The sequence below is a fragment of the Lycium barbarum genome, chromosome 5 (assembly GCF_019175385.1).
Source record: "Lycium barbarum isolate Lr01 chromosome 5, ASM1917538v2, whole genome shotgun sequence".
NCBI classification, from domain to species: domain Eukaryota; kingdom Viridiplantae; phylum Streptophyta; class Magnoliopsida; order Solanales; family Solanaceae; genus Lycium; species Lycium barbarum.
In genome coordinates, this window is record NC_083341.1 from 7,599,046 (window position 1) to 7,623,266 (window position 24,221).

Here is a 24,221-nt window from a genome sequence, read left to right on the forward strand (position 1 = left end):
TTTATGCAGTCATATAGATATTTCATACCGATTTTAGACAATTTTTATACATGAAATTTGTTTTTTCCCAGCAACCTAACATGAGACTTTATATAAAATTTATAAAGTTATATACACATTTTATACCGACTTTATACAATTCTCATATCGATATAATATGTCGAGTTAAATATTGTATCAAAATCGTATTCAAACTGTATTTCATATTGAAACTGTCCAAACCATGAAAGAAACATTCAAACTGATAGAGATTTACATTTCAACATTGAATTTACACCATAAAGTTCACAACTACAACAACATATTTGAGAATATAACGGTTTAATCTTAATACAGGAGGTCAAGATCCAATCACAACTTTTATACCAATCTTACTCTAACTTTCTCATTAGTAATTGGAAACTAAAAGATTGCCAAGACCTTATGCTTCTGTGCTGGTTTGCAGGTTTCTCACTAACATCACTTGGAAGGAGAGCGAATGAGGAGAATCACCCCTATTCAGGATAGGTGACATGAATTTTCATTTTCTTACATTTTAAGTGAGTTGGGCATCTGCTTCAATCTCTCCAACATGTATCTTATTGTTAGGCTAAAATGACCCAAATATACTCTTAACATGATGTGATATTGTTCGATTTGGGTCAAGCCCGCACGGTTTTCTTCAAAAGGCCTCATACCATTAAGAGTATCCAGCTCCTTATAAGTAGTTCCTTTTTCTTTTCAGCCACCAATGTGGTACTTTATTCGCACACCCAACAATCTCCCCCTCGAACTAAGCCGGGCATGACGTGATATTGTCCGCTTTGAGTCAAGCCAGCTCGGTTTTCCCCAAAAGGCCTCACATCATTAACAATATCCAACTCCTTATAAGTAGCTCATTTTTCTTTTCAGCTACCAATGTGGTACTTTGTTCACACACCCAAATCTTATTGATCCCTTTTCAGCCCTGCACACATTATTAAATCATCAGCAAAGCATATATGGATCAAATTCAGCTTCACACACCTAGAATGATAATTGAAGTTAGGCTGCAGTCTTAATTACTTAAGGGATCTTTTCAAATATTCCATTGTCAACACAAACAAGTAAAGGGGACACGGGATCCCCCTTGTCTGAGACCTCTTTTTGCTTGGAACATAGGAGTTAGTCCATAATTTATCAGAATGGAATAACTTACGGATGTCACACACACCATAATCCATTCCACATGTTTCTGAGGTAGCCCAAACTCTAGTAGCACCATTCTAAGGAAAGGCCAATTTTATGGAATAATAAGTTTTCCTAATGTCAATTTTAATGAGGCACCGTGGAGAAACTCTTTTCCTAGCATAACCTTTTAGCAGCTCACGAGCAATTACTACATTATCTAATATAGATCGATTAGATATATAGAAAAGTTTGTTCCTCCATTATAATTTCACAGAATCTCTTTATGGGAGGTTCTAGCAGTGAATAATTTGGATATTACACTGAGATGAGTGAAGCTAACTTGGGGAAATTGGACTATGTATATCATGAACTTAATATAAAAGCATGTACATAGACATGGCAAATGCTTAACATTAAATATAAATATGAGATAAACAAAAGGAATCGAATTACTTGAAAATATGTTTGAATGTGTGTTGCGTTGATCAAGGATGATGTCCATTCTGTACAAAAAGAATCTTATATATAGAGTCTAATATATATTTACTATTGATCTGTAACGAAATCCTTTGACATACCCAGAGGCAGAGCCACATTACAGCTGAAGGTTCATCCGAGCCCCCTTCGGCGGAAAATTACATTATTTATATATGGTTAAAATTATTTTTTATGTATAAATAGTAAATGTTGCACCCCTTGAGCTTTTTCGTGTGTTTACTTCTTCATATTTTGAAGAGATAATTACCCACAGATACCAACCAGTCATCTAGTTTGTCATTTTTAGCTTAACTACCCACTTATTACTTTTATGTACTGCTCGGCCATCTACTTTGCCTGGATTTTAGCCAACCCTTTTTCCCCCCAAAACCCAATTCCCATTTCATCAAAAGCGAGGCAGTTTTCCTAGGAGCCGAAGGCGGTGAAACTATAAACAGTAAAATACCACAAATAAGAAGCTTACTTTGGAGAAAGAAAGGGATTGGTTGGTTTCGTGGCACTCAACTTAAGTATCTAATCTTCACTTTTCCTTTTTTTTTTTTTTTTAATAAAAAGCTCTTTCATTTTTTTGGTAACTAATCATTTGATTAATCACCAATTAATTCTTTAAGGCCCCAGCTAAAATACATCTCAGCTTGCTGTTCATATATGTACTATATCACTATTACATCACTACTGCATTAGCTATTAACAGATCCTAAGCTCAGTATATTAAAAAGTAAGCTGCTGTAGTACGCTTCTAATCCTCTCTGATGCTCTAACATTGCAATTGCAAGCTATTTCTCTGGCTAGGCTATATGGTTCCCTCTCTGATTGCTCGAACACTCTGGTATTTCTTGACTTGTGTTGTGTTGGACTTTCCTTTGGTCAGCTTCCAAATGTCTTGTTGCCTTAAGTTGCCTCCCGGTGGAAAGTGTGCACTTTGTTGTACCCATTGCATCAGCCTTTGCCATAATCTCTTTGTTTCCAGAAATAAGTGTTCACTGGTTTCCCTTGTATCTCCACATAGTACACAATCCAAGTTTACATCAATTCCTCGTTTGGCTAGTCTATCTGTTGTATTCAAATGGCCATGCAGGTACACCCTTGCTTTTGGTCTGGCCTCGTTTTTAAACATCATGTGCTTCCAAGGGACTTTGAGATGATTACCTATCAACTGTAAATACATATGATTGATTCTGATTTTTTGTGTTGTTGGGTTCCTTTATATTTGTTGGAGAGTGACTCTAGTTTCTATGATCTTTCTTACCATCCAACTGGCTTGGTTTGGTATGGCATGTTCAACCTGGTCATCCTTCACATGTATCCACCTTATCCACAATTTACCCTCCTTATTCTTAATATAAAAAACTATTTCTTCAAGAGAGGAAAAAAAATTCATCCGTTCTCGTGTTTATATCAGATCAATATGTGTTTTCATACAATTATTATTCATTAATATATATTACTTTTCCCGTCTCAATTTATGTGATATATTTTTCTTTTTAATTTGTCCAAAAAATAATGATATATTTGTATATTTAGAAATAATTTATCATGTTTAAACTTTGTTTTACATTATTTATACATTAAATATAGTATATAAGAATGCATATATATATATTTATTTATTTATTTATTTAACTTCTTAATAAGCATGAGCCCTTGAACGACCAAAGGCACTTCCGTAATTGTAACTGTGATGAGACCCATTGATAATGGTACACCTGTGGGCCTTTTAAGTCATCACGTGGTATTGCCAAAAGCCCAAAATTACTTGTTGCCTCTCCCATTTGACTCACTCATACAGGGGCAAAATGGTAACTTGCATACTAGATATTTGTTTCCAAACACACTGCAAGATTCTAGAATGATCTGCCATGTGAACCCACCACCAAAACTCCGACAATAGCTATCTGAAATCAAACCATCGTCTCCTCTGTTTCCCACCGAAGCTCTACAAGAAAAACCCAGCAACTAATTCATCCATGTCTTGTCAATCACCACTGACCACCGTCCACCGAATCACCACCCAGTAATCACCCATCTCAATCATATCTTCGAAACAGAGGTTCTTCCATTAATTTTGCCTTTTGCTTGTAATACTAATATTTGTGGGTTGCAACTGGATTCCACCGTTTCACACTCCTCCCCGACTTGTCCATTGATCCTTCTTCTTTATATATATATAATGTATAATAAGGATGTATATGTAAAATTACAAAAAAAGTTAGAGCAATTTAAATATAATTATACAACTCATATACATTATCTATACAACGATGATATAGTCCTGCTGCAAACTAGATACGTGGACTATATATATACATTATCTATACACTAATGATACAATGAGTTACTTTGATCGAAAACTAGACGTGCAAGTCGCATATATGGGTTATTTCCCTTATTTTGAATCCCTTATCGCAAATGCTAGCTCCGTCACTGGACATACCTCTTTATGAGAAATTTTGATACATCAAAGAAAACAGCATTTATTTCGAGGATTTTTTTTTTTTTTTTGTGAAAAACGTTTTCCTTGGTGAAAAACATCCTAAGTACATAATAGGATACTATTCCCTGTGTCTTATAACATGTGTTTTTTTTTTTTTTTTTTTTGTTTCAAAATAAGCGATGTTTCATAAATTTAAGAGGACATAATTTTTTTTTTCAATTTTACCCTTACTTAAATGTATAGAGTTTTACATACTTAAGAAAATTATTAAACAACTCCTAATTTATGTGATATATTTTTCTTTTTAGTTTGTCTCAAAAAGAATGTTTTTTTCTCTTATCCCCTGATGGTTGTTTACCGTGGTTCATTAATGTATGGTTTTTTATAAAACTATGTTTGTATTCATCGTTCTTAAAATTATGTGGTATGGTATTGTAAACCCGTTGTAATTCTGTGATTACGTATTTCATTTTTCCATTATACCCCACCCTCCACCACCCTACAACTCACTCTTACCCCACCTCTACCCCTACCCTACCACCCACCCCCACCCCACAGACCACCCACCCGACCCCCACCCTCAACCACCTCACCCCTCTGCCACCCACCCCACTCATCACCCTAATCACCACTACCTCTACCCACTACCCCTCACCACCACTCAACCTCACCCCTACCCTCCCCTCCACCACCCACTACCCCTTACCACCACCCAACCCCATCCCACAACCACTCACTACCCTCATCCCATAACTACCCACCCCCACCACTCCTACCCAAAATCTACTTATTTTTTAAAGTTCCTATTTTATCCTTTACCTGAGTTTTATTAATAAATATAAATTAATTTCTAACTAAGAGTTAAGAGTATTTTAGTAAACTTATAAGTTATTATACAGTACCATACCGTCAATTACAAATGTTATTAAACCACAACAAACGATACAGTCTATCCAAACATTGTGTTCATTAATACAGTACAATACAATAAAACACCATATTGTATCATATCATACTGTACATTAATGAACCACAGGAAACAACCATCCAAACAGAGTGTTAATGAAATGATTTACATGTACAAAAATGCCCATGACATGTTTTAGACCACAAGTTTCAAAAGTCTTACATTCTTTTTTAAACTCCTTGCTTAGTTAAATTATATTATATAAATTAGAACGGAAGAAATACTTATTTTTCAAGATATTTAACTAAGGATAAATTAGTAAAAATACTTCTTATTTTCTGAAAGTTCTTGAGAGGCGTGCTTAAGCTAAAAACACGAAAATAGAGGTAGTAAGTGTGAAATTTTGGACAAGGTTTGTACTCTGTAGCATAAGGAGACACCTATCCGTCCACGTGGGTAACAAGATAATCTCAGCCGTTGATCTCTCGTCTGGGAAATGAGTAAAAATGGCGTAACCGAAGTTCACGAACTCCCAGTATGTTATGTTTTCACCTAAAATGCTCCATTAAGAGAATTTCACCGCTCCGGTGAAAAAAGCTCCGATCCGTTTCGCCGCAGCTACAGGTCAGCTTCCTTTTCTCTTCCACGCCGGTGGAATTAGTTTATTTCCTCAGATTTCATGCATTTTCAACACGAAAAATATATATTAATTGGAGCTGTTGGTTTATGCCTGTGTACAATATCAAAATTGAAATGGTTATGGAAAATTTAGGTGTTTTTCCTGTCTACCAGATTATGTGCATTGCTTATGAACATTGTCCAACTTAGTTCTTAATTGCTGCTTATTTAAGTGAAATTAATTTATTTTCTCAAATTTACATGCATTTTCAACATGAAAAACATATATTAATTGGAGCTGTTGGTTTATGGTTGGGTAAATATCAAAATTGAAATGGTTTTTTAGACTTACAAAGCTGCATAGGTAGTGGAAAATTTAGGTGTTTTTGTTTTCTACTGGATTATGTGCATTTGCTGATGAGCATTGGCCAATTCAGTTCTTAATTGATGCTTATTTAAGTGAAATTAGCTTATTTCCTCAAATTTCATGCAATTCCAACATGAAAAATATGTTTTAATTGGAGCTGTTGGTTTATGCCTGCGTAAATATTGAAATTAAAATGGTTTGTTGGACTTAAACAGCTGCACAGGTAGTGGAAAATTTAGGTGTTTTTCGTTTCTATTGGATTATGTGCGTTCGTTGTTGAACATTGGCCAATTTAGTTCTTAATTACTGCCTATTTTAAGTGAAATTGGTTTATTTCACCAAATTTCATGCATTTCCAACATGAAAAACATGTATTAATTGGAGTTGTTGGTTTGTGGCTGTGTAAATATTGAAATTGAAATGGTTTGTTGGACTTAAACAACTATGCAGGTAGTGGAAGGTGTTTGTTTTCTACTGGATTATGTGCACTCGTTGTTGAACATTGGGCAATTTAGTTCTTAATTACCATTTTTTTAAAGTAAATTTATGCCTGACTCCCACTAGCTCTTTTTCTTGAACTGTTTCTGTTGAAATGTCACTTGGTTGGAATTGAATTGGAGTAGAATAATTAGTTTATCTAATCACTTTTAATTGAGATATGAATGTCCAACCGGTTGCACAAAAAAAGTGGTTTTTGGATCTTGAAATAATGAAAAGAGTCAAAAGACGACTGCACCTTTCTCTCCTCCGCCGGTGAAACTAGTGCATGCTCAACTTTTGTCTATAGCATCGATTATGACAATATGCTTTCTAAAATTTTGTGCATTTTCAACACTAAAAACATATATTAATTGGAGTTGAACGTTTATGCCTGTGTAAATATTGAAATTGAAATGGTTTATTGGACTCAAACAGCTGCGCAGGTAGTGGAAAATTTAGGTGTTTTATTTTCTACTGGATTATGTGTGCATTCGTTGTTGAGCTTGAATATTGGGGAATTTAGTACTTATCTTAAGTGAAATAATACCTGGCTCCTAGTAGCTCTTTCTTTTTGAATTGTCTTTTGTTTAAATGTTAATTGGTTGGGATTGATTTGGAGAATAATTAGTCCATCTAATCACTTCTAAAGAAGAAAAAACTGGCCTGAGCTTTTCCAATTTGCTTTATAAATCTGGGCTGCAGTGTTTGCTTTGAATAAAACAAGGACTAAGCCTCAAGCCCAAGTAAGTTGGGATTCGATGTATGGATCCTCAACGTTTGCTTTGAACAAATTGCTCAATCCAAAAGATTCATTCTAATCATTACACAACACGTTAGTGAGTCACACATGATATTGAACTGCAACAGAAAAAAATAGTAAATTTTAAAATTACTCCCTCTGTCCAATTTATGTGACACTCTTTCCTTTTTGGTCACTCCCACATAGAATGACACCTTTCTAAATTTTGTAACAAGTTAACTTTAAACTTCCCATTTTACCCTATGCTTTCTAGCCACACAAATATATATGGCTTATTTTGGACCACAAGTTTGAAAAGTCTTCCTTTCATTCTTAAACTCCGTGCCGAGTTAAACATCCTCACATAAATTTGGACGGAGGGAGTATTGGTTTATAGCACAAGCCAATCACCACTATCTTTTAAATAAAAGTATAAGAATCTGTCAGTCTCTTTTACAATTTGAGAACTAACGCAAATCCATCAGGAAATTTCATCAAACAATCCTTGCTAACTTTCATTTTTACACTGTTTCAAAACAAATATCACTTTTTATATATAGTAATTTCTTAACTCCAATAACTTATATGGTATGTTTGAGATCACACGATTCAAGAATATTGGGTATATTACACACATCTTCATCACATAATTCAAAAATCTTCATTAAATAAGACACATAAAATAAAACATGATATTCCATAACAATAGAAAAGAAAACAGTCAATTTAATATTATTGCTGAATAGCACTATTCTTTCAAAAAATATAAAATATAACAATCTTTCAATCTCCTGACAAAAATCATCACAAGATTTCATCAAACATGACCCTTTTTAATTAACTTGAATTTAAGATTCGAAGACCTAGGATCCCAATACAATCCAATCTCATCATCAACCCCCAATCCACGATCCTTAAACAAATCTACACACATGAGTGCGTAGTTCTCATTAGGCAGCATCTCAATAAAAGTCCCTTTAGAACGATAATTCTTAGGGTGGTTCTCTTCAGTTACATCCCATAAATCAATATGCTTCCTGTGCCCGAACGTTACAAATTTGGCTGTGTCCAACGTCCAGTACCGAAAAACGTGCTCGAAAATGTCCGCGAACGGCAGCACCAGTATCCCGACGGCCGCCTCGTAATGCGTGACAACCTTTTTGATCTGCCATGGGTTCTGCTGGTCTATGACCGGGGCTGAGTATATGTCCCATATTTCTACCAAGCGACGAGTCACCAGCCACGGGGCGTTACTCTCTTTGCATGCTTCTTCTTCAGCTTTTGATGGAATGAAATTATATAAGAAAGTCTTCTTCATATTACAACAACAATGCGGGATTTTGTATTATGAAGAAGACTTTTGAAGGGGGACTACACTTTTGAAGGAGGACTGCATCTAAATAATAGAAGAATGCGGGTAGCAATTTATAGGGATTTTGGTATTAAATGCGGATTATATAAATCTATAGATGATTTGAAAATGTGGGTAGTGATTTTTTGTTATTAAATGCGGAAAATTATATAAATCTATAGGTGATTTTTAATGTGTAGGATTACATAATTAAGGTCCGACTTATGATTCTTTCTTTGTGTAGTATTGTACACCAATATAAACATTATTAGGAATTAATTGAATGTCTTCTTAAACTGTGATTAGTCCTATATATTTTAAAATTTTCGCGTCACTTTCCTAGTACAACTAGATTTGTTGTATCATGTACTTAAGAGGTTTATTAAAAGGTAATTACAGGTAATTCTATTTTAATAATTAAAAAATTACAGATAATTCTATTAATACTATTGATAATATAATTTATAATAAATGATAGCTAACCGGTTATAATAAATTAAATTACACTGATGACCAGACGTGTCTCGTGCACAAGCAGGTCACTTAAAATGTGATTGCAGGTAATTCTATTTAATAGTATTGAGTAATATGTATAATACATTATAAGTAACTGATGTTTTAAATTACACTGATGATATACGATATTTGATGTATCTCGTACACAAGCAGATTATTTAAAATGTAATTTCAGGTAATTCTATTTAATAATATTAATTAATATAATCTATAATAAATAATAACTAACCAGTTATAATAAATTAAATTGCCGTGATGATGTAGAAAATTAATGCATTGTCTGTGCATATAACTTAAATCCGTTTTATAATGAGTTGATAAACTTTTAATGGAGATCTACAGTACATTTTAATCGCTTGTGATAAAGTTTGAAGTGTTTGAAGCACTAATTTATATGTAATGGTTACCTGAATAAGTATAATCTTATAAAAATTAATTATTTTGCTAAAATATGTTTAATATCATTACCAAGTATGTAGTTAACTTAAACTAAATAATTGGGCTACTCCCTAATTACTATTCGAGAATTTTTAATTAATTGGTTTCAATGTTACTTAGGCAGCTTACCACTATGAATGGTATTCCATTTTTTTTTTGGTCACTACCCAGTGTAATCCCACAATAGTGGGGTCTGGGGAGGGTAAGATGTACGCAGCCTTACCCCTACCTGGGTAGGGAGGCTGTTTCCGATTGACCCTCGGCAACCCTCCTCCTTTATCCGGGCTTGGGACCGGCAATGTGAGCGAGCTCACACAGGCGGAGTTAAAGATTGGAATTTGAAGTCATTGTAGTTAAGGAACTGATTCATTAATATGTTAAACTTTGAAGTTCCATTCACAATCACATACTCCCCCCGGTTCAAATTGTAACAGTTTATTTTCTAAAATTTCATGCATTTTCAACACGAAAAACATATATCAATTGGAGCTGGTGGTTTATGCTTGTGTAAATATCGAAATTGAAATGGTTTATTGGACTTACAAAGTTGCGCAGGTAGTGGAAAATTTAGGCGTTCAATTTTCTCCCGGATTATGTGCATTCGTTGTGAACGTTGGAGAATTTAGTACTTAGGATGTGTTCAGTATGAAGGAAAATGTTTTCTTGGAAAATATTTTCGGAAAATAAAAATAAGTGGATTTTTTTCTTATTTTCTTGTGTTCGGCACACAACCAAAAAAATTACCCCAGACAAATATTATGGGAGGTAGGGGTGAGGGGTGGTGGGGTGAAGATGAGGTCTGTTGGAGGGGAACTTGTTTTTCCTACTTCCATTAGGGAAGTCATTTTCCTCATTTTAAGGAACTTGTTCTCCTAGAGAAAATGTTTTCCAAAAAACTTGACTAACCGAACAATGGAAAATTGGAAAACATTTTCTGGAAATTGTTTTCCTCCATACCGAACACATTCTTAATTACTGCGTATTTTAAGTGAAATTATACCCGGCTCCCGATAGCTCTTTTTTCTTGAACTGTCTTTTGCTGAAATGTTCCTTGGGTTGAATTGGCGTGGACTAGAATAATTTGGCTATCTGATAACTAATTGAGATATGAATATCCACTCGGTTGCACAAAAAAAGTGCTTTTTGGGTATTTAAATAATGATAATACGGCTGCACCAGCTTGAAATTTTGGTAATATTGCCACGTAGAAAAGCTTTAGGATTTTCCTGTGAAGATTTAACAAAACTTAATAAAGTCTAAACTTTCTCTGCGACTAGTATGTGGGTTTTTATTACTTGACCTTTACAAGGTGAAAGTCTCCCAATCTGTTCTCAGTGGGAGCTCCGCCTATCAAGTGTTTGGTCCGCAACTATATTGCATGTTACCACCTTTCAGACTCTGCCCATTTGATAGTATATAAAAAGAATAACTGACCAAAGCTTTTCCAATTTGGTTTATGAATATGGGCTGCAATGTTTTCTTTGAATACAACAAGGACTACGCCTCAAACCTAAATACGTTGCGGTTCCATATATGAATCCTCAGCGTTCGCTTTGAATGACTCAGTAATTTTTGGCTGCACGATTGTTTGCTCATTCTTTACCATTGTGTTTCAATTAATTAATATTAATTTTCCATGCTGCAACAGGTTCAAGGAAATCAAGAGATCCAAAAAAAATTGAGGTTCAAGGAAATCACTGTCTTACGATTTTGGTGCGGCACATAAGAGACAATTCTCTAGCTTTCAACCCCTCCAATTTCACATTAAAATGGTATACATATGAATATTTAAGGTGTATGGTGCTATTCCTTTGCTGCATTCTTAATCATTCTTTGTTTTACTCTAGTGTGAATTACCAGATAGTGAAAATTCTTCAAAGCCCGAAGGTGCGAGTGGAATCATGCCTAAAATTGAAGATCCATATTGCGAATTTCCATCTATATACACATATACAACCCCTGTGGGGGTAAGGATAGATACTTTTCTGAGTTTTCAACTCCTTGGTAATATTTTTGTTGCAACGTTTATACAAGTTCGAGATGTATGCTGCCTTGGTAATCTGGTTTAGCGTCCAGGTGGTAGTATTGATATTCATCACCTCTGTGATCATCTCATTTTCTGATGCTAATGCATCTGTAGGACAATGTTGCGAGCTCATCAGCCAGCAACATGAGGTCATCTCTTCTGACCATGGGTTTTAAGGCAGCACTTGTTGATAGAGCAATTGAGGAAAATGGTACATAGTAGACAATTAACTTCTGTTTTTATCTGTTGCGAGATTGTGTTGGTAAATAATTTTCTATTGAATCTTGGAGAAAAAGTACCAAGTTTACCACCTAAAAAAAGGAAAAAGAAAAAGAATACCAACTCATAGATTTTGTTTAAAAGTTTGGTTGTTATTACAGTTGAATAATTTTAGACGGGATATTTTCTTTTCAATCTAGGTGAAGACAATATGGACTTGTTACTGGAGACTCTTTGTGCAAATTCTGTAAGTAACTATTTCTAATGTATGGTACTTCTTGTTCTTCTTTGATGCTGCTCATTTACTGCATGAAATAATGTATTCATCTATGTTGCTCGGACTCTTCAGAAATGTCGACGGTTGCGTGTGGGATTCTCCAAAAGTAGTGCATTTTTGGAGAATCCGACACGGTTGCGGCAACATTTTTGTAGATTGCGAGCAACATAGGTATTCATGCAAAGTGTTACTCCTCTTTGTGTAACTGTCTAGCATCCTCAAGACATTTTAACTTCTGGCAACTTAAAACTTCTTATCACAATTCTCTTAGTCTATCAAGAAGTTAGACAAATAAAAATACTTCTTCTTGGGTCCTCAGTGTCTAGTTAGGTAACTTTTAAGTGCCCCTCTACAGGTGTTTGCTTATGGTACTAATAAAGTGAGCGGTACTTTTGGCAAAATGTCAGCAATACTTTCTGAGTCTTGGGTTATCTACAGTGCAATTGTTCTTCAGACCATAAACAGCGAAAATGGAATATGTTGGTCTATCTCCCTAATTGAATGTGTATATTTCCCTTTTGGTTTGCCACAAAATGCTGTCCAATCATTAAAAGGTCAAGACATATATACACTAAAAAGTTACAGGGGCCCACTGTTGGCCTCTCAATACAATTTTTCTCAATTCTCTATTTTTTTCCTTTCAAAAACAAAAAAAAAGTAAAAGTATTTCTATGAGCCCACAAGTTCACAAAGCAAATAAGTAATTCACTTTTTCAATTTTTCTCTTAAAAACATCATCCAGAGTCAAACTTAGCTTTGATCCTGCTATTTTCTATAGTTTCTATGCTTTCAGGTTATTTGCTTTTGGTATTGAGTTATTTTGTGATATTATTCCATTTGAAAATGTCTGATGACGAATAATCAAACTTGTAGCTAATGTCATCTATGGCCACAGATTTTTTGCTTCCAGTTATGACACATTTGTGTCATTCCAGAGGCCTCTATACAATCTTTTCTCATGTTTTCATAGGACAGCTTCTGCTTCAAAGAGTTTGCTTATTTTCTTGAGTTTTTCAGTTTTACTCTATTCAAGTTTCTTGTTCTGTTAGGTTAGATATTAGAAACAAAAGGTAGTAGATTTGATGCGTTCAATGAAATATAGTTTCACTTGTGCTAATCACGGATTGCAGAACATTGTGCCACTCAGTTCTTGATTTGCGTCAGAATAACCAGGATTGATTGTGGTTGGTCTGTTTAATAGGATCCTCCTAGAGCAGAATCATCAGATTCTCTGGATAGCTTGTTTGGTGACGACGAGGACATAAACAGTCGTGCCAAGTTTGACGGAGATGTACATATAAAAGAGGTAAAGTAATATGGTTCTACGTGATGTGAGTTATGTGCTTCCTATAAATGTTGGTTACTAGTTACTAGTTTGAAATGAATTGTATTTGAAATGAATAGTAGTTTGTAGTAATTTATGACATATTCATTGTTGAACTGTTATGATGCTAGTATGCGTATGCGTATGCATAATGCTCAATATGGTTTCTTAAGATAGTACATTTTCTAGCTCTACTGATACTAACTCCTTTATCCTTGTGCTCGCCAAGTTTCATAGTTCAGTCAATATAATCGCTTGCCTACTTACTGCATTTGAAGATATGTATTGCTTATGCATCACTATATTGAATCGATGCTGCCGATCATCCCCTGTTTATAGCTGTATGAAAATTGCTGTCAGTAGCACATGATTGGCAAACGTCTATTAGCTGTTGCTTCCACTTTATGTTTGAACTAAAGTGGTGGGTAATTAGATTGAAGGAGCCATCTCAAACTCTGCAGCACTTGTAGTTATTTATAAGAGGGAACTAAATCTTGCTGTCTATGTAGACCTCCTCACCTAGTTCACCATGAAGAATACTATTTTTGATATCTAACTAATAAAGGGGCCAATGAAACATAGCTGCCTTGGAGATAAGGAGGCAAAGTAGATGCAATCTTTGCTACTGGATAGGTCATTTTAGTAATTTTTGTAGATTGGGGAAAAAGTTCCATATTCAATCAGAGATGGATAGAAGAGAGAATCAAGCCGAAGGAAAAAAAATATGTTATTACAATAGGTGGTTTATGCCAGTGAAAGAAGCAACAAAAGAAAAGTCTGTTTCCTTATCCGAAACTATTTCTTTGAACAAAGTTAGAAAGAAGCTCTAAAGAGTATGGTATATTAGTGGTTGGTCACTTTATTTATAAATTGGTACAAGAACGGGCTGTTCACTTTATTTATAAATTGGTCATTACCCCAACTTTTCACACTGATGGGTATTGCTATTTCATACTAGATGCAGACAAAATTGTGTACTCAGACTTATGCATATTGCTCTTCATTCTGTATGTCACTTATAGGAATAAAAGCCATGCAATAAGAACTGCGGGTAATATGCTTTGAGGCTCTCAGCCTGTGTTTTGAGATTATATTAGAATTAAGAAAGATAACGAGGATATGCCTTTTGGGCTGTCTCCACATTTTCCTGTTGCAGGAGCCTGATCCGTGTATTGGAGTTTGTGATGACAAAAGAGTATCTTTATTAGCAATGAGTTTCTCTTTGGATGAAGTTGAATTTGCAATTGGTAAACTTGGTATGTCAAATAACTGTAGCTTTTTGTGCTTTAAAAATGCTCTAGGAATTGTCTTGTAGTATTATGGTTCTCATCTCTTCTTTTCTGGAAAAAGTAAGCAATCATTAAATCATAATCAAAGCAGCCTGGCACTAAGAAAGTGCAAAGGCAGTACACTGGCTAGGGATATGATTGTCATCTCTTAAGCAGAATCCTCCTAACCATGCTGTATAGCTGATAGCGAAGCCTGAGCATGAGTCCATTATACTTCTATTTGTCAATGTTGTAGTGACAGAGAAAGGCTGTTTTCTGTATTAGTTTTCTTAGATTTTGGAACATTGGTCTATCCAGCTCTCCAGCCGATGCAACCATGAAGCAGAAAATAGAGAAAATGGCACCGGAAATCCCTAAAGGCTTGTAAATACGTAATTTAGTCCTTGACGTATGATTTTTCTTTTTAGTCCTTGCATTTCTATTATGTTTATCATAGCTCTTTAGGTAATTTTATTTGCATTTTCTGGCAGGTCACATATGACTTGTGTTACTTCCAGGAACTGAAACTTGAAAATGTAAAGAACTCAACAATCTTAAACGTTTTCTATAAATTTCTGGTTCTTTCCTCTTAATTCTTCCCCACCCCCCCTCCTCATGGGCAGTCCTGCATCTCTCCTTCTGTTCCAAGTCCAAGCCCATATTAGCCCTTACTCCTCTGAGACGTCTCATCTCTCAATTATCATGTTACTTCTCAGTCTACTCCTGCTCGCTCTCTCCCTTCCCAGGTCACGTTGCCACCGAATTTCTTTTTTCTGAGAGAGTTAGCAGCACTCTTATCTATCCTTCTTTACCCATCGCTCCTTAGTGTCTCCCTGCCCTGAGTATGTTGCAGCTTCTCTTCGCTCTACTCCACTACCCTCACCACTCTTGCTCCTTGCAGCAAAGTTGCTTCCTCAAACTGATGTCCAAGCTGGTAGTATGACCATTACAGAGTCCAGGAAAAGTGAAAGTATTAAGTAATCTGTCATTTCCCCATCTCTAAAGTTGTGCCATACAGTCAATTTCGTCACCTACGATGTTTTTATGCGTGCCCCTGTGTAAAAGTTTGATGTGACATTTAGCAAAACCAAATTCAGATGTTCTGTTACTCCTGTAGCCTAGAAAACCTTGCTCTAATTTTGTTCTTTTCTAATCCTGTCTTTAGAGACTATTGAAGATTGTAGCTTCAGTGTCAATGATATGCAAGGAGAGAAGTCCAGGAAATTCTTTGTTCTTTCTCCCTGCTCCTTGTTTCTGCTTTTCTTTTTGTTAACTTGTGAAGGAATTTGGAACATAACATTGAGAAATATTGCAGTATATGTCTGATAGTCCTAGTAAAGCTTGTGAATGCAGGAAGGAGAGATTTCAATGGAGTAATATTACCAATCACCATCGTCATTTAGACTATAGTAGCTCTAGAAAAACAGCACAGGAAATCAAAATCACAAAACAGACCGATTAGCATTAAGTAGAAGTGTAGAACCAAGATGTTCCTTTTTCTTTTCTTCAAAATTGCCTTACCTGAACTTTGAGGGGCGTATGTACAAGGTAAAGTATCGATTTAGCTGAACCTAGTAGCTTTATCACAGACCCTGTATATGTGTTAAGAAATTAACTAAATATGTATAAATATTAAGAAATTTAAGAAATTTGAACCCAGTAACTCAACTTGTCAATTGGCTAAGTGGCTTCCTGGACCCATAAAATTCAAACCCTGGATCCGCCCGTGTGAACTTCTTGTCTTCGTTTTTCTCAATGCGTAGATCATCAAAACCTATATTGCACATATATTTTTCTAGACTTTAGATCATTGATGTTTTAAGTACTTAGGCTGATTCAATCTTGAAGAGCTAAAATAAGAGAAAATGACAGGCCTTTAAAAAGATGCAATGTAGACCCTAAAAATGCGTGTACTCTTTTAGATCCCTCTACTTATATTTCTTCTACTTATTGGCCTTCATAGCATTGGAGCTAACATGTTCATCCATAGCATAACGTTATGTATATGTTGCTTTTACAAGTTCAAACCCAGAATGCTCCACCATTTCTCTCTCTGTCTCTCTGCATATCTACCAATCCAGCTGCCTATCGCCAACTCTTGCTGGGTCTTCCCGGAAAGCAACGTTCTAACTTCCATCTCACTTATATATCATCTTGAACCAGTGACCCGCCCAGGCGCCCACCATTTATCCCTCTCTCAAGTGCCATCAACACCCCATAAGCTGCAGTTATTATATGCCCCTCTTTCTCCAGCCCCTTCCAGGCTGCCTTAGCCCACTCGCACCAACCAATCACAGCCACTTCGTCTCTCTTCTCCTCTACCAAAAGTCCCTAACTACCCAATGCCTCACCTCCAGCTCTGCTTGAACAGTTGCCCCGGTTCCCATCCTATTGTTCCCCCAACCCAAGCCTTATTCTTCCGTCCTAATTTTCTCATTTCAAAATTTATGCAATATTTCTTCCAATGGACTTATCTTCTCTCTCCCTCTCTCTTACACGCGCACACATGCATGCACATTTTATTTTTTATTTTCTAGGTTTTGAGCTATAAAAAAAACTTGTAGTGGCATGTGACTTGTGATAGTTAAAGGCAACTCTTTGGCATATAGAACAGAAGGAGTAGTGATGAGTAGAGATAATGGTTGAATGACTACATAGAGCAAAACCATGCATTAAAGACTGCATGACACTATTCATTTCTGTTGCATAATGTCATATCTAAGAATTACTGAGAAAATCCTTATCTTGATGACTTTCTTCTCTAATGGCGCCATTCGTAGTTTTTCCTTTAAAAAGAAGAAAAAGGAAGTATTGCTCACAGTAAAAGTCATGCCTAATTGCTGTACATTTCAAAAGGAGGGGAGACCTGTTTACAAAAGAAGGGGAGGCCCCTATGCAAAAATCACCGCCGTGAGGAATTAATATAATCTTCTGATAACGGAATTAAATAAAATCTATCTTGCTGTCCCCATCATGTGTTGTTTCCTATTTACACCACAGTGCCAAGAGCCCTAAGTATTTGTACTTCAAAAATTTACACAGTAGTAGCTTTGCCTTCAAACCACATTTGATTCCTTTCCTTCCACAATAGCCGGCATAAACCAACATTTTTCGCCACTCTATTTTATTTTCCTGAACTTTTTTCGATTGGCTGAGTTTTGACCTAAAATTGTAACAAGTCTGAGAAGTTTGGTGGATATCGCAGTAATTGTGTCCACAGTGCAGGATAAAACATCTCAATAAGAGCATATCACAATCCTTTTACCTCTAAAAAAAAGGCATATCACAATCCTTAAGGGTGAGAAGTTAGAATACTCAAGCAAGAAGCTCTACACTGAGACAGAGAACTGGAGGCCTGCTGGGAATCTGATTAACTGTCCCTCAATAACAGAATCAGAAAAGAACAATTTACAAGCCAGATTTGAGGAACAAGAAGTGTATAATTGCTTGAAAAAGTTTGCTGCTGATAAAGCTCCTGGCCCTGATCGATACACCATGGGATTCTTTATCAAATGTTGGGAAATCCTGAAACAAGACATCATGGGGGCTTTTCACAATTTTCATGACCAAGACATGTTTGAGAAGAGCTTCAATGCTACTTATATTGCATTAATTCCCAAGAAGACGGGCAAAGGAGCTGAAAGATTTCAGACCTATAAGCTTGATAGGTAGTTTCTATAAGCTTTTGTCTAAGGTACTCACTGAGAGGTTAAAAGGGGTGGTGGATAAGCTTATAGATTCTCAACAGATGCCTTTCATCAGAGGAAGACAAATCATGGATGTTGTATTGATTGCTAATGAAGCAGTAGATTCAAGAATATCACAAAATAAGCCTGGCATTTTGTGTAAGTTGGATATTGAGAAAGCATATGATCATGTTAACTGGGAGTTTCTACTTAGAATCCTCGGGCAAATGGGTTTTGGAGAGAAATGGATCAAATGGATCAGGTTCTGTATATCTACTGTGAAATTCTCTGTCCTAGTTAATGGAGCCCCTGAAGGCTTCTTTGATGCTCAAAGAGGAATTAGGCAAGGGGATCCTCTATCCCCGTTTCTATTCATTCTAGCTATGGAGGGTTTAAACAACATGATCAAGACAGCAAAAATAAATGGATGGATCACAGGTTTTGAGGTTTCCACAAACAGTGAGAGGAGTTTGGAGGTGACTCATCTCCAATATGCGGATGACACTGATTTTTTGTGATGCAAATGAGGAACAACTAAAATATCTGAGAGTAATTCTGGTACTCTTTGAAGGCATCTCAGGGCTTCACATCAACTGGGGGAAAAGCCATATATATCCCGTCAATTCAGTCCCTAATATAGAGCTTCTGGCCACAATCTTGGGAGGTGAAAGTAGGTTCTATACCCACTGTCTATCTTGGGATGCCATTGGGTGCTAAATCAAGGTCAAAGAACATTTGGGATGCAGTTCTGGAAAAGTGGGAGAAGAAGTTGTCTAGATGGAAAGCACAATATTTGTCATTGGGAGGCAGGCTCACTCTGATCAATGCAGTTCTTGATGCTCTTCCAACATATATGTTATCCTTGTTTCCTATCTCCTCAAGTGTAGTCCAAAGACTGGACAAGCTCAGAAGGTCCTTCTTCTGGCAGGGAACAAGGAAAAGAAAAGTTATCATTTGGTTAAGTGGAAAGTTCTGATCAGTAGTAAAAGAACAAGGTAGTCTTGGTATCAAAACTTTGAAGAATCAAAGTAAGGCTTTAAAATTGAAGTGGCTGTGGAGGTATGCTCAAGACTCACAATCTTTATGGGGAAGAGTGATCAAATCGAAGTATGGGGAGCTGGATTTTTGGGCTACTAAGGAGGTAAATAAACCATATGGTGTAACTGTCTGGAGATCGATCAGAGCATGGTGGCCTTTTTTAAAGAGCCACTCTGTTATCAGAGTATATAATGGCAACAAAACAATTTTCTGGAAGGATAGGTGGTTGGGAAACAGAAGTTTGGAGGAGCTATTTCCTGATATGTTTTGCTCTGGCACAACATCAGAACAAAACAGTGGCTGAAATGTGGTCACCTCAAGGCTGGGAGTTGATCTTAAGAAGAATGTTGAATGACTGGGAAATACCTAGACTAGTTGAGCTTTATAAACATTTGGAGTCTTTCCAAGGGCTGAAGGATGGGTTGGACTGTTTGTGGTGGACTGGGCATAACAAGGGGCACTACAAAGTGAGTTCAGGCTATAAGATCATGAACATGACTAAGCCACAAAACTCTAACTGGCCATGGAGACAAATCTGGTAAGTTAAGATACCTCTTAAGGTTGCATGCTTCATATGGTTGCTAGCCAAAGAAGCTGTTTTGACACATGAAAACCTGAGAAAGAGAAGGATTACATTAGTTTCAAATTGTTGCTTGTGTGGGGAAGCAGCCAAGAGAGCGGGGCATCTGTTTTTACATTGCAGAATTACTGATCAGCTATGGAAGATTTTTATCAATCTCAGAGGCATATCTTGGACAATGCCTAGCAAGATTGTTGACACTCTTTCTAGCTGGGAGGAGGCTGGGATTGGGGCCAGGAATAGAAGCTACTGGAGGATCATTCCAGCCTGCACATGGTGGACAATCTGGAAAGAAAGGAACTCCAGATGTTTTCAGGATAGAAGTAGCACTTTACAGAAGATCAAGCAAGACTGTATGTTGCTATTTTGTTTTTGGTGTACAAAGAATCCCTCTGTAGATGCAGAATCAATCTTAGAAGTTCTTGACTCGTGTTAGGATTTTACTTTCTTAGCTTCTTAGTTTTCTTTTTTCTTTTGTAAAGGGGTTTTCAGTACTATCTAAGTACTGGTCTATAATACAAAGTTGTTACCTGTTCAAAAAAAAAAAAGATTGAGCATTAACTGGTGCAGCAGACCTTATGCTGAACCCAACTAGTTTTGGATTGAGGCATCGTAGTAGTAGTAGTTGTTTGTCGTGCCAAAAGCTTTCCTATTTCTCTCTTTCCAAATTGCATCATTATAGTAAATCACATTTTTGTAGAACATTAATATACATACGATAATTTATAGTTTGCCACTGAAGATTCTTTTTCTTTAGCTTTATTCTCTATTTCTTTTTGCTTTAAATGGACAATCATTTAAACTAAGTACTCCTCATGCTGTATGCAGGTGAAGCTGCTCCTATCAACAAACTAGTGGATGTAATCTTTGCTGCTCGAATAGCTGAGAATTGTAAAAAAGACGAGGATGATGTTTCTATTATTGAGATCAAAGAAAGGAACAAGGTCAGTGATTTATGTGAACTCTTTTCTGAGCCTTTGATAGGAGAAAAAACTATGAAACATAAGAAGAGTATAAGAAAGGCGGACAGGCTACCCTTCCAAGAATACGCAGAAGTTACATTAACTGATATTTTGGTGTGTTTGGACAGTGGAACTGTGGATGTCTTGACGGGAGATCCACTCCTCCCAACACACTTAAGGCTAGGAGCCCGTTTGGCTTAGCTTATAAGTTGCTGAAAACAGCTTATAAGCTGTTTTGAGCTTTTTTGAGTGTTTGGCTGGCCAGCTTATAAGCCATTTTGTGCTTAAAATAAGCCCAAAAAAACAAGTTGGCCCGTTTGGCTTAGCTTAAAAGCTTTTTTTAAGCCCATCCAATCAGGCTCTAGATGTCTTTTATGGTCATATAGTTGGCAGTGTTTAGCCCCTGTATACTGCCATATTAACTTTTTGGATTTTGTCAGCTCATTTGCTTTAGCTTAGCCTTTTTTTGTATCAAAGCTGACTCTTTCCCCCTCTTTTGTACTTCTTGCATATTCTTGATGCCTATTCTATAAAACTTCTTACTTCATAAAAAGAAAGTTACATTATCTGAACAGACCACCCAATCTAGCTAGGTCTATAAAAGATAGGTATTGAAATAACCGTGTAGCTCACGATATCGAAAAAGGTCTTTGAATCAACTGTCTTTAGAATTTATTATTAGGAGGCTTTTTGTACCAAGAGTTTATACCACACTTGGAAAAATTAAACTGCTTCATGTAACTGTGTCGTAGTCCTTTCCTCCTTTTTGAATCGAGCGTAAGTTAAAGTTGGAAAATTTTCTGTAACTAACCTGCTCCATGCTATATGAGCCCAAATGTCTTAGTTCCTGGTTAGACTACCATTAATCTGGGGTGCTTGTGCTTTGATTAATACCAACTTTGTTGTCTAGGAATGCAGCACTGAGGTTCTGTTTGGGACCATGGAGAAGACATTAAAATTGCTTGAAATGGGTTTCTCTGAAAATGAAGTTTCCACAGTTATTGATAAGTATGGTGAGCAAGTTTTGTTCTTTGCTAGTATCTATTCCTCCAGTAACTGTTTGCATATCGAAATCACAATATTTCTACTGCAGCCTTTCTGATATGGTAAAATATTTCATTAGCGTCTTCAAGTTCTCCTTTCCATTCAGGTTATTTCATCGTATGCTTCATTTAGCTTTTATCTTCTGTCTTCTAGGTTCTGACATTCCTCTCGAAGAGCTTGCAAATTTAATTGTAGATCCTAGTAGTGCTAGAAGAATGGACAAGGTAATTATATGTCTCTTTTTTTCTTTTCGTAGTGTGATAAAACTGACAATTTTGGTAATCCTTATTTTTTGATAGCTTGCTTCAATTAGTTTTGGACCGAAAATAGGACAATACGAATTGAAGAGGTTTCAAGCAATTGCGGCAACCACTCACAGCCTTGCCTGAGTGAATCTCTATGGTGGTGTGGTTGCAGTGTAGTTCACAATTAGCTATTAGGAAGAGAGAATTTTTGGGGATGATTATTCGTTGATTATTCGCACGAAGCGTTCTGTTAGAATTCATACTTGAGCTACAGTTTTGCTCATCAACTATTAACATGCTGGTCCTTTTGCTCTGTTGCAATCTCCGATGCTTAAAGTTGTGAAGAAACTAGAGTACGAATAGAATCTAGATTAATTCAAATAAACTATTGTATTTTTCAAATGACTTGGAGATGTTCTTCGCCTCTTATTGTATGATACTTCTTGTTTATCTGAGATCTTATTTACTTATAGTGTGCTATTTTAGAATCCCGTTTTAATTCTTTTGTTTTGTTTATCTGCTTGCAGCATCTCTTAAACTCTCTCGGTAGGAATGTTTCAATTGGTTTTCATCCAGTAGCTGTTAAGAAAGAGGAATATAGTGAGGATACCTCTGAATCTAGGGACCTTAACGGGCTTAACCTACTGGAAAAGCTTAAAGGGAAACGGCCAACCTCAACCTCTGAATCTAGAGACCTTCACGGGCTTAACCTACTGGAAAAGCTTAAAGGGAAACGGCCAACGGAGAACTATGTTGATGAGAAAGACACTTTAAAGAGACCGAAATCAGAGTATGATGAAGCCTTTAGCAGTCCCCTTGGCCCTGCATTGCAAGAAATCTTAAGGCCACTCAATTCCACCAGGACTCCGGTTTCTCGAAGAGCAATTCCCCAAAGATCAAGAGTGCTGGATTGCCAAGACACACCGAAATTGTCTATGCCGAATTCATGCAGGAGCCTTGATAAGATGGTGGCTAAAGCTCCCTATTTCTTTTATGGGAATGTTATGAACTTATCCCCTGACAATTGGGTAAGAATATCGCAGTTTATATATTCCATCGAGCCAGAATTCGTTAATACTCAACTTTTCTCAGCTCTGAGTCGTAAAGAAGGTTATGTACATAATCTTCCTACTGAAAATCGATTTCACATTGTTCCAAAACCACCAATGACGATTCAAGAAGCAGTTCCCGGTAGCAGAAAATGGTGGCCATCGTGGGATACAAGGCAACACTTGAGCTGCATCAATTCTGAGACTACTGGTGTATCTCAGCTATGTGATAGGCTTGAAAGAACAGTAAGTGATTCCCAGGGGTTTCCTGCGGTTGACAGACAGAGAGATATCCTCTACCAGTGCCAGATATTTAATCTGGTCTGGGTTGGCCGTTACAAATTGGCGCCTGTAGGGCCAGAACAAATAGAACGCATTCTTGGCTACCCAGAAAATCACAGTCGACTTGCTGGGATGAGCCTGATGGAAAGACTGCTGTCGTTGAAACATTGCTTCCAGATAGATACATTGGCTTATTGTCTCTCTTCATTGAAGTCTCTGTACCCTGGAGGGTTGACAGTGTTGTCAATCTATAGCGGAATTGGTGGAGCAGAAATTGCATTGCATCGTCTTGGAATTCGCTTAAAAGTTGTTGTCTCCATAGAAGCTTCCGAGAAAAACCAGAGAATTCTCAAGCAATGGTGGAGTAGTTCGGGACAAACAGGAGAACTCGTGCAGATGGAAGACATTAGCAAGTTGGCAAGTAACAAGATAGAAGTCTTGATTCAGAAATATGGTGGTTTCGATTTCATCGTATGCCAGAACCCATGTACATACTCTTCTAAAGGTCATTTAGCTGCAGATATCGATAGTCATGCAAGTTTAGATTTCATGTTGTTTCACGAGTTTGTGCGTGTCCTTCAACGTGTAAGAAGTTCAATGGAACGGAACTAGTAGTTCTTTAGCTTTATTCTGTAGACACATTTGGACTGAGCTTCATAGTATGTTGTCCTAGTTTATGACGTGTAACTGTACAAGTCCTAATATATGAAGCTTAAATTGTGAA

The 24,221-nt window shown here is 36.5% G+C and overlaps 1 protein-coding gene across 3 annotated transcripts; it reads left to right on the plus strand.

Moving 5' to 3' along the window:
- Positions 1–5,441: 5,441 nt before the first annotated feature.
- LOC132640316 (probable inactive DNA (cytosine-5)-methyltransferase DRM3) lies at positions 5,442–24,221 on the plus strand. Of its 3 annotated transcripts, XM_060356862.1 has the most exons (11): positions 5,442–5,612; positions 11,146–11,269; positions 11,345–11,464; positions 11,638–11,734; positions 11,943–11,989; positions 13,221–13,325; positions 14,500–14,599; positions 20,744–20,859; positions 21,788–21,890; positions 22,075–22,145; positions 22,694–24,221. In XM_060356862.1, the coding sequence occupies exons 2-11, from the start codon at positions 11,267–11,269 to the stop codon at positions 24,107–24,109; spliced, it is 2,178 nt and encodes a 725-aa protein (XP_060212845.1). In that variant the 5' UTR covers positions 5,442–5,612; positions 11,146–11,266; the 3' UTR covers positions 24,110–24,221. The 3 variants fall into 3 exon arrangements, with proteins under 3 accessions (XP_060212845.1, XP_060212846.1, XP_060212847.1); XM_060356863.1 differs by lacking the exons at positions 5,442–5,612; positions 11,146–11,269 and having other exon boundaries at positions 11,390–11,501; XM_060356864.1 differs by lacking the exons at positions 5,442–5,612; positions 11,146–11,269; positions 11,345–11,464; positions 11,638–11,734 and having other exon boundaries at positions 11,965–11,989; positions 13,150–13,325.

Coding starts and splice junctions, on each gene's coding strand:
- LOC132640316 (XM_060356862.1), top strand. Junction 11,465..11,637: donor CATATACAACCCCTGTGGGG/GTAAGGATAGAT, acceptor ATGCATCTGTAG/GACAATGTTGCGAGCTCATC. Junction 13,326..14,499: donor GAGATGTACATATAAAAGAG/GTAAAGTAATAT, acceptor TTCCTGTTGCAG/GAGCCTGATCCGTGTATTGG.